The 10,818-nt window shown below is 46.1% G+C and overlaps 1 protein-coding gene across 1 annotated transcript; it reads left to right on the top strand.

Annotated features, from left to right (window-relative positions):
- Positions 1 to 2,881: 2,881 nt before the first annotated feature.
- Positions 2,882 to 9,897, top strand: LOC101785985 (transcription factor E2FC). The gene is made up of 13 exons (XM_004974947.4): positions 2,882 to 3,398; positions 4,190 to 4,367; positions 4,521 to 4,577; positions 4,658 to 4,743; positions 4,842 to 4,930; positions 5,011 to 5,065; positions 8,329 to 8,381; positions 8,482 to 8,532; positions 8,613 to 8,661; positions 8,741 to 8,806; positions 8,896 to 8,990; positions 9,084 to 9,306; positions 9,384 to 9,897. The coding sequence occupies exons 1-13, from the start codon at positions 3,018 to 3,020 to the stop codon at positions 9,447 to 9,449; spliced, it is 1,449 nt and encodes a 482-aa protein (XP_004975004.1). The 5' UTR covers positions 2,882 to 3,017; the 3' UTR covers positions 9,450 to 9,897.
- Positions 9,898 to 10,818: the final 921 nt, after the last annotated feature.

Here is a 10,818-nt window from a genome sequence, read left to right as displayed (position 1 = left end):
GCCAATGGCACACCCCGCCTCCTCCTCCCGCTCCTCGGCCTCAATCGCCAGCTGCCAGTACCCCTGGCGGCCTCCTCCTCCCGCTCCTTTGCATCCATCGCCCGCCGCCAGTACCCCTGGCAGCCTCCTCATCCTCGTCCCACCCCATCCACCGCCTCCCCTCCGCATCCGCCTCGGCCTCCGCCCCTCCCATCCACCTCCGTCCTTCCCATCCACCTCCGCCGCCATAGCTTCAGCCCACCACGCCCGTCGTCACTTTGTTGCCCCGCCGTCATTCCCCGATGGCTACCGCCGCTTCTCGCCTCAGGCATAAAGTGAGGGGCGAGCAGAGGGGGGGCCTGGGGAGGGAGGGAGGGGGCCGGTGGTGGAGAGGGAGAGGTAGAGGAGAGATGAGGATGAGGCACTGGGAGAGGAGATAAGTCTTGGCTGGTGTGTGGATATCGATCAAAGCGCGTGGAATCGCTAAAAAAATCTAAGTGTTTGGTGGGTGGACGGGGTGGAGGCCTCTAGTACCAGATGGGGGATCCACCCAATATAACCTCCACCCGGTACTAAAGGTCCTCTAGGGGGATCTCAAACTTGGATCTGATACTAATGCTAATATTAATACCGGGTTTAAAAGTATCTCTCATTATTTCTAGTGGTGTTAATAATGTAGTATTATCAACACCCTCCCTAATAGCAAGCATAAGGCAAAAAACGCTTATGAAGCGACTAACGAATTGCGGTATCTATTCTGCCATGATTATCTTTTTTTTAATTAGCACATATTTTTTTAGTCTTTCACGTTAAAAAATCCCTCCATTTCTTAATTAAGGCATATAATTAAATAGTTTCCACGACCATTTCGGTATGGCAGTCAAGCAAAGGCCCTGTCTGCTCCGAAATCGCTCAAGCGCATGCACATCTTACAAGGAACTAAAAGTAAAACAAAAGACAATGCACCAGACAGAGAATGCACGGATGATGTTTGATCAATCAAAGAGAGAGATAGATGGCTAGCTGCCGACTTCGCCCTTCATCCCAACTCCCAACTTTGGCACTATGTAAAAAGAAGATTCCTCATCACATCAAACTTACGGTACATGTATGGAGTACTAAATGTAGATGTAATTAAAAACTAATTGTACAGTTTTGTTGTACTTTGCAAGACGAATCTTTTGAGCCTAATTAGTCAATGTTTGGACAATAATTCACAAATACAAACGAAACGTTACAGTGTGTTACAGTGCTGTAACAATAATTTGACACCTCCAAACTTTGACACCACCTTATTTTCCATCTCGACCTAATTCCTCACTCTGCTAGCCCGCTAGGAGCCGAAGTAGGACAGACGAAAAGGAGACAGAACGGGAGCGGAGCGGGTGGCATGGGCGCATGGCCACGCCATCACTCGGCGCGAGACCGCACCACACCGCGCCTGATGCGTGGGCCCGTCCGACCGGATCCGTCCAACGGTCCAAGCCACGAGACACGCCCCCACGCACAAACGTGTGCGCCTCCCGCCACCGCAAGGCACACCTCTCACAGACTAACATGCGGGCCCAGTTCTTTCTGTGCCAGCTTGTCAGTGTCAGAGACATGCGCAGCTGCGTGCCGCGCGTCTAGTTGCTTGCGTGGCGGCGCTTCATGGGAAGGAACTGACCGGGGCCTCTGCGGTCTGCTCCGTCCCTTCCCGCCCACGCCGCGTGCGTTCTCTGCTAAGCACAACCTACCTGCACACGTTCCATGTGTACCGCGGGACGTGAAGCCATCTGGGTCCACTCGTCAGCCGGAACGACCGTACGCTCCTCGCATGCGGTCCACCGTGCACCACCAGCGCGAGGCACAGGCGGCGGGTAGTAGGAACTAGTAGGAAGCAGAGCAAGGGCAGGATCCGATGCCTGGCCGCCGGCGTGGCGGCGCCTACACGTCCGCGGTTCTGAGCACGGCGTGGATGGAGCATCCCATCACATGATTAATTAGGAGCCTGATTAATTATGAGCACCGGACACAAATTCGCACGGAACTCCTGTCTATAGTTTAGTGCTTTCTCTAATCTGTTTTTTTTTAAAAATTTTAAAATGTGCATCTGTACTCCGGACTAAAAAGTTACTATTACTTCTGTAACGTTTGTTTGCATCTCGAACACTTAATTATGTTGCTCTTCTAAAAGAGAAGCACTTGTGTTACCGTTGCCAAAGTGGCTCCGAACATTTTCTTCGTAATTTGAACTGAGAGTGTAATTTTTAGCGAGGACAAAAATATCCCTCCTGCCAAATTGCAGCCTACGGATCCAGAGATACTATGGTACAAAGTTACCATGTCTCTAGGATATCCCTGGTATAAAGCTATCATGTCTCTGGGATCTCATTTACCTGAGCATTGTGGTATAAAGCTATCATGTCTCTAGGATCTCACAACTTTCTTGCATATTTTTTTCTCCCTAGTAGAGTAACGGATGACTACTCATTTAGTGAGCTCCTTCAAATACGGTTAGCTCATAGATGAAATATACGAAGCTCAAACATATTTTATCCGCGAATTAATTGCAATCGACAAGATCAAACAAAAGTTATACGCGAATTGATTCCCACACAGAAGATCAAACAGATTTATACGCGAATTAATTCCCACACACAAATCAATCCCAATTCGCAGTTCACAAACCAATATACTCCGTATCTACGCAAGGTTATGCTTACAGTAATGCTAAAAATTAATCAAACATAGAAAAAATCAGCAAGAAAAAAACCCCCCAAGAGCCAAGACACATGTAAAACACCCCAGGGAAGAGAGAGAAACTAAAGCCCGCAGAAGAGAGAGAGAGAGAGAGTCGGCGTCTCGGCGAGTTGTTTTCCCTCTCCCTCCCCTTTTTTCTTCCCCGCCCGCCCACAAGCTTCCCCGCGCCGCGTCCCGCTCCCGCTTCGCTCCTCCCCTCCTCCGCGGCTCTCCATCCCGTCGCCTCCCTCCCCCACCAGCTCGCGCGGAATCAAAACCCTACTCCGTCCCGCCCGCGCGCCCCCCTCGTCGCCGCCATGGACGGCGGCTCCTCGAGCCTGCCCCTCCCCCAGCCGCCGCCGCCGCCGCAGGTCTACCTCCGCCGCCCCGTGCCGCCGGTACCGGCTCCTCCCAGGGTCCACCTGTTCCGCGCCCCGGCTCCCATCCCCATCTTCTCCTCGAGGCCCCGCGGCGGCGCGGGCCCCCCGATTCCTCCCCCTGCTGCTCCAGCTCCATCTCCCGCTCCCGCGCCTCCTCCCCAAGCAGCCGCAGCGCCGGCGCCCCCTCGGCCGCCGCCTGCGGCCCCCGTCTCCAACGACATGCCGCCGCCTCGCCCGCCCCAGCAGCAAGCTGGTTCGATGCTCCCGCCTCCGGCTCCAAAAGCAGCGGGGAAGGGGATGCCCATGCCCAACTCACAGGTGAGTCAATCAAGCTCCGCCGGGGGTTTTCCCCTTCTTTGCTTGGGCTGTAGCAAGCTACTGGTAAAGTTTATTGCTAGCTCATTTTTCCTTGGAATCGTGGGATGCTTGTTGACGATCGTGGTGTCGGATCACCGACTTCACTTGGATCATCTAATGATCCTAGGTGCCACCAGTGGAATTGGAGAGCTAACGTGCCTTGGAAATTGTCTGCTACTTTGTGTTTGCTCTCTAACGAATATAGGTAGCAGCATATTCGAGAGCAATGGCTTGATCAATCGGATTTGTTGCCTGCATATTCTGTTCAATCGAATGCAATGTATTAATCATTTCAGCAGCGGCAGCACTGTCTCATATTGCATCGAATGCTGTGAATGGTATATGTATCCTGGGACGATCTATTGGGTTAGGGTGTTCACCGGAACTCTAGTTTTCATCTGTGATAGTTGTACACAGTATGTTCAGCATTCAACAGCTGAATCAATCGAATGCAATGAATTAATCGTTTTCAGCAGTAGCACCATTGTCTTGTATTGTATTGAGTGTCATTAATGGTATATGCATTGTCTCATATTGTGTTGGGTTAGGATATTCACTGGACCTCTAGTTTCCCTCTGCAATATTTGCAGCATTCGACTCCTGAATCAGTTGAGTCCACTGGCTGCATCAGCTGGCCTATTTCTGAAGTTGACCTTTCCAGGAATAGCGTCAACAATGTAATTTGTCAATGGATAGTTGCCTGTAGTATGTTTCTTGACTGTGTCTTCTTGTGTCTGCCCCCAATATTGTAGCCGAATGAGCAAAAGAATGGAGGAGAAAATTCTCAAGCTGAAATCAACATGGGAGAGACTACTCAAGGACATGATAAGGATACTACCTCTGAACCAGCAAAAGTTATCAAACGGGTGAAGAAACTAAAGGTTTCTAAACACAGCACGGGCACAGCAGATGGTTCTGGAGCAGTTGAAGGTATGCTGTTGCTAATTTTCTCACTTAGCTTACATTTTGTGCGTTCATTTGATGCTAAAAGTTTGATATTACTATTTCTAACTAGATTAGTTCGTTTAATGACCATTTATTGCTTTTACTTTATAGCTGATGCACTCACATTCTTTTGTTCAGGAGATTCTGGGCCTTCATTACATTCAATATACCACTGCCGCTATGACAACTCACTAAGTCAGTTTTGCTACATTTCCCCCTCTAAAATAAGATGCTATCTTTTCTTTTTTTTTTAATTATTGTAACCTTTTTGCCAGGTCTGCTCACAAAGAAGTTCATCAACTTGCTTCAAGGAGCAGAAAATGGAACCCTTGATTTAAATAAAGCAGCTGAGACATTGGAGGTCTGGTTTAGTATTTTTCACTCTCCTCAGGTTTCTAGTCTTATTTCATGATTTGGGGGTGAAATTCCTTGATGTATTGTATTTTCTTGATTCTGCAGGTGCAAAAGAGGAGGATATACGACATAACAAATGTTCTAGAAGGTGTTGATTTAATTGAAAAGGGACTTAAGAATATGATTCGCTGGAAGTGAGTATCACCTGTTTCTGTTTTCTATCGCAATTTTCAGTTACCTTTAGCCTTTTCTCATGAAACAAATACATTGGAAGGGGATTTGACATGTCGAAGCCTAAGGAGATAGAATGCCAAATTTCTTCATTGAAGGTACCTGCCACTTGATTATATGCTCCCCACTTTTCCTTTTCTTTATATGTTAATTGCTTGTTTATTTTTACTTTTTATACCATATTCTTTTTTAACTCATGGAGGGAAGTTTCATTGTTCATCTTCTGTCTCCTTTTTTTATAGCTTCATAAATCTGAAATTCAGGCCCTAAAAAAAATCTGAAATTCAGAAAACAGAAACCAGATCATGACCTAGCTGTCCTTTCTTAGTCCCATTAACCTAACAGAAAATAATTTTATATCATTAAATGTTTAGTATCCCTTTCTTAGTCTAGTTAAGATACAAATTGCTAACTTGGGCATTTGCATTGTGTCTCAATTAATATTATGTTTTTTTACTATGTTATGTAAGAGATTGGTCAAATGATCGTCACAAATTTTTTGAAATTGAAGTCAATCATCACTGTTTCAGTACAATTTTATCTGACATACATCAAGTCTACCATGCTGTCCGCTAAGGATGCAGGCAGGCGCACCTGCAGGCAGCCTGCAGGACACCTGGATCGCCCACCTGTATAGTTTGTCTGTCCTGCAGGAACCTGCGAGCATATGCTCCGCAGCCCGCTTGTGTCTGCTGGGCGTGGCCGCAGCAAGCTAGCAGGCCAGGTGGGCACCTGCAGGCGTCCGCTAGGCGCTACCGCGCTAGCATGTGCCCCGCCGTTGCTTCTGCAAGAGTACGCAAGGCAGACACTTTGGCCAATCCTAAATGAGCAGAATATGCTACAGAATATCTCTAGAAATATTATAAAAAATTGAAAAAGATAAAACAAGACAAAAAGGAAAATAGCATTACAAGTATTACATCATTGGACCTTACAATTCATAGATAGGTACGTCTATGTTTCCAACTTCCAATTGATTTCACATGTTCTAAATACCTTACACATATAGTAGCAGTGGTAGCTGACAGAACTGATTTAAAATGTTTTAAATAGCCTACACACACTAGGTAGTAGCAGTGTTTGCTGACAGGGGATAATCCCTGAATCTAAATAGCCTACACGTGGGCGTGCTTGCTTCCCGGCCGTGGCTCGCCACGCCACGGCCTGTGGTGACGATTTAGACCGTCACAGCCACCACAGCCTGTGGCGTGGCGTGGCCAGGGACCAAACAGGTAGTAGCAGTGGTTGCTGACAGGGGAAAAAAATCCCGGAATCTGCCTCTGCAGCTGCATAGGAAAACAAGATGTCAGTTCTATACATGATTAACAAAAGAAAAATTGCCATAACAAATGTATTAACATACTAGTGTCCAGGTCGCCGCCCCTGGGAGTTTAGACTCTGTAGGTTTTTGATCGCCTCTTCCTAGTTCTGGTGCAGCATTAATATAATTGCTGCTGTGGTGTGTGGGTGTTCTTGTACCTGGGTAGGGACTACCCAAACCCTTATATTTTCTTCTACCTTAATGAAATGACGCACAGCTCTCCTGCGTAGTTTGAGAAAAAAAACAAATGTATTAACATGTTAAGCAAATAAATCCACAATAAAGTACTAGTTATTTGTCAGGCAACCACAGAAGTTTTAAACCATTGATACAGTCCAAGGAAGCAATATGCTCCTACAGGACAGAACACATCAGATGAAACACATTCACACCCTTCTTGTGCCAGTTACATGAAACAACTAGTTTGTGGAAAACTAAAGCCATATGACCAAAATAACAGAAAAGAGAAACAGTACTAGATTGTATGCTTGTTCATTATGAGGGAATGGATTAAAGAATTACATAACTGTAAAAGAGAAACTTTCTACAGGTAAATACCATACATAATATAAAAAAAAGGCATTGCAAAATACCTAACCTCGGCTAATCACTGTATGTTTCTTTTTGCCTCTGATAAATTTTCAGTACCAACCAAACACTGCATGTTTCTATTTACACATCATATATATTTTAGCATATTGCTCTAATGTTATACAGGGAATACTCAATTACTACTGATCTTTGTGGAATTACCAGCTATAAGCCTAAAATTTCTCATTCATCAAGATATAGGCCCAGATCTTGCAAACCTAATACATAACAGCAGCTACTCAAATCAGTTCTTTTTTAATTTCTATGAACAAAATATACTGAAGTTCTTTCATGGCAAATCTTCAATGGCCAACAAGTTCAGACCATTGATGATAAAAAGTAGCAGCAGAACTGGTACATGTATCTCATAGAATAATCATCATGTACTTGTGCAAATTGGAAAAATAAATCACGCAAGACAGAGGAATTTACTCCTCACCTTCAGGCCTTTCTTGCACAGCGGCAGGGATGCAGGTCTCCAAGTCTCCAACGAGTGCACGCAGCTCCACTTCCCCCGTCAAGCCTTCCTTTTGCACAACGGCGGCGCAACTCCCTGCCCTCCTCCTCGGACGCAGCTCCTCCTCCTCCTAGGGTTTCGTCGTGGAAGAGCCAACCGGGCAAAGGTAGAGAAATAAGCAGTGTAGGATGCGGAGAAGTGGAGGGGCCGAAATAGTTGAGGATGGTGGCGGGCAGACAGGAGGAATGGGGGTGGTGGCGGCGCTGTGGCCCCGAGCCGCCGCTGTGGGAGATGACGGAGGAAGGGACGGGCGCACGGGGCATGGCTGGTTGCGGGGATAAGGCCACGCAGGCGATTGCAAGCCGTCGCAGACTTCGCAGGCTTGCCTGTGGAAGCCCACCAGGCTTAGCAGGTTTGCCTGCGCAAGCCCACCTACAAAACGCGGGTGCCTGTAGGTGCTCACAAAGCCGATTTTCACAGGCGGGCCTCGTGGGCTTGCAGGCTGTCCTGTGCCTGCTTGCATCCCTACTGTCCGCTTCTGGTATTCTTATGGTCATGTCTATAGGACAGATCAAATGATGAATGTGGTCTCATCTCAGTGTTCTGAGTAGCATACAAGTGAATAAGGAAAGTGTTTCAGTAATCGAGAGTTTGTAGGAATGATATTAGTTGATGACTTCATGCAACCTACTTGGTTATGTCTGTTATAAAAGAAGCCATCAGCCTGTCTTGAAATAAACATCCAGAAGATCCAAGCCAATAGAAATACATCAATTTTCTTACATAATTTCTGCAAACATAGTTTTTTTAGTGGATTCTCATGTTCAGAGTAATTGCATTTTCATTGACATTGCATCGCAAGTTAACACACTCATCTTCTGACAGTTTGCCTGACATTACATTTCAACAGTAGTATATTTTGCCTGCCGTTTTCTGTAAACTTCCATCTAATCATATGTTTATAACAGCTGATGGGTTTTTATAATCTGCAGGAGGAACTTGAATCTCTTTATGATGAAGAGTTCAGGTTGGATGATGAAATAAGGTGAGTTCTTTCCATCTAAGTTATACAAAAAATGAGATGCCTCTTGCACCCCCTCTTTTCCCCCCTCCCTCCCTTTTGATTAGCAGTTGCTGGTATGCAGGGAAGCAAGAGACAAACTACAAGCCCTCACACTAGATGAGGACAAAAGAAAGTAAAATACTCATCTGTTGTGCATTCTATTATTTTTAGTGTTGCTACAGTCAGCTAACCTCTTTCTACCTGTCTGATTAGGTTTTTATATCTTTCGAAGGAAGATATAAATAAGATTCCTCACTTTCAGGTTAGAATTCGTCATTTCTTATATATGTCTCTTCTTGCAAATTATGAAATTATTTCATTAAGTTTCCCATTTATTGCAGGGATCCACTCTTATTGCTGTAAATGGTCCTCACGGAACATGTGTTGAAGTTCTAGACCCTAATGCGGTACACAACTTTGATGTACAATTAGCTAATTGATTGAATACTTGTAGGTGATGAATCTTTGTGGTTTATAACGCTTATTCCTTCTCTAGGATCTGTACTTGTATGGGAACCTGGGTTTGCAAGAGAAGCATTACAAAATTGTCTTGAGAAGTTCAATGGGTCCCATTGATTGCTATTTAATAAGGTAAGCTACAATCAGCATTTTAAATGTAGAATGCCTTCCTATGTTCTTCTTGAAAATGCTAATTGGTAGCTACTTTTTTATGTTCTCCACTAGTGACCACCAGGAGATACTTAACCCAGACCAGCAGGTGGCATCTGACAAATTAGAACCTGTGGTTGCTGCTGGCAGTTCTCAAGCTGTGCAGGAGATGGATTGTGATCCGAATCAAACACCAGAAAAGGGACATAGCAATGCTGTTTGTACACATGCATCAGAACTGTCAAGAAAGCATGAGATCATGTCTGGCATTCTGAGAATTGTTCCATCCCATTCCGATGTAAGGAATCCTAATAAATCACATCAGATATTTAGGCAGTTTCATTGGCATGATGCTTACAGTTCTTTCTTTTGCAGGCGAACTCTGATTACTGGCTCGCTTCTGACGTTGATGCTAGCATGACAGATGCATGGGGCACATAGAAGGTGGATCCTCATACTTAGGGCTCTTAATCTGTCCCTTAGATAGACATAATAGAATGATTCCAAAGTACACAGTTGCATTGGGGTAAATGCACATTGCATCCCCCCTGGTCCATGCTCTGACCCCATTAACCAACAAAGCAAAGGGTACATGGTAGACAGTAGATCTTGTACATTGGCAGCATGTTTGTAGTTGTCGGTCAGTGGAGATAGGATCAGCATGTGCGGTAGGTCTCAACTTAAATCATATTGGCCTTCACCTTTGTTTCCATGGATTGTGTGTGTACATCAAGTTAGAAGGCGACACAATCCGGAAGAAGGCCATCGGTGTATGTTAGGTTATCTGGTCTTCGTTTATTTGAAGAGCAGTAATATTGTATATCCTGACTATCACTGTCCATTACCAATAGCAGATACATAGAGAAAAATTGTTTAGCATGTTTTTTTCCTTGCTCTCGTTTCTTAATGCATTGAACTTACAGTTCTCGTTGGTGCCTTGTAAAACTTGTCAGTAGAAGTTATTTTATTTCTTTCTCCTATAGATCCAAACTTTGCACCCAGCTATATTTGGATGGGTACATTTTCTCCTTATTTTTCACGTCTTATGTATGATCGTGTCTTGTATTTTTCGAAACGGGCAGGTTGCACCCGAGTACCTGGCCATTGATTGTGATGTAGTTTGTCATACTCAATGTGTTACTCGAAAGAAAAGAAAAGACATCTCTATATCGACCTAATATCAAAGCGAGTAACGCTGCTTCTGCCAATTTTTTTCGTCCGTTCCTGATCCGACGTCCGCCTGTCCTCTGTCTCTCGCCAGCCCGTCGAATCACGTCGTTCTCCTAATCCGCTTCGCCTCCAGAGACCAGGATCCTACGGCGACACCGTTTCCTTTCCCTGGCGTGCCACGTGCGCGCGGTGGGCTGCTGGGCTGCCGTGCCCCTGCAAGAATATAGAAGCCCTCGGCCTCAACGCTCGTCGTTGCCGCTGCCGTCGCTGCCCGCATCAATCCACGCACATAAAGGTCAAGCGAGACACGCCGGAAATCGGCAAGTAATGGGAGATTACGATGTGCTAGATGCGCTTTCGTTGAGGTTGAGGTCCCGCAGCGAGGATAGCCCAGCGATGACTAGGAGGTCGAGGCAGTCGAAGTCCCGCGGTGAGGAGACCGTCGGCGATGAGCTGGTTGAGGCCGTCGGAGAGCGTGAACCGCGTGTGCCTGGTGCGCGGCGCCCGCCCCTCCCTGCTTCCCTCCGCTGTCGCACCTCCTATCCCGCGCACCCCTCACCGTCCACATTACACTGACGGTGGCGATTGGACGCGCCTGGCACCAGCAGCAGCCAATCGAGGGGGAGTAGGATACCAAGCA

This window comes from Setaria italica, chromosome VII (genome assembly GCF_000263155.2).
Source record: "Setaria italica strain Yugu1 chromosome VII, Setaria_italica_v2.0, whole genome shotgun sequence".
Lineage (NCBI taxonomy): Eukaryota > Viridiplantae > Streptophyta > Magnoliopsida > Poales > Poaceae > Setaria > Setaria italica.
The sequence above is the reverse complement of the archived record's forward strand: the minus strand, read 5'-3'. Positions and strand labels throughout refer to the sequence as shown.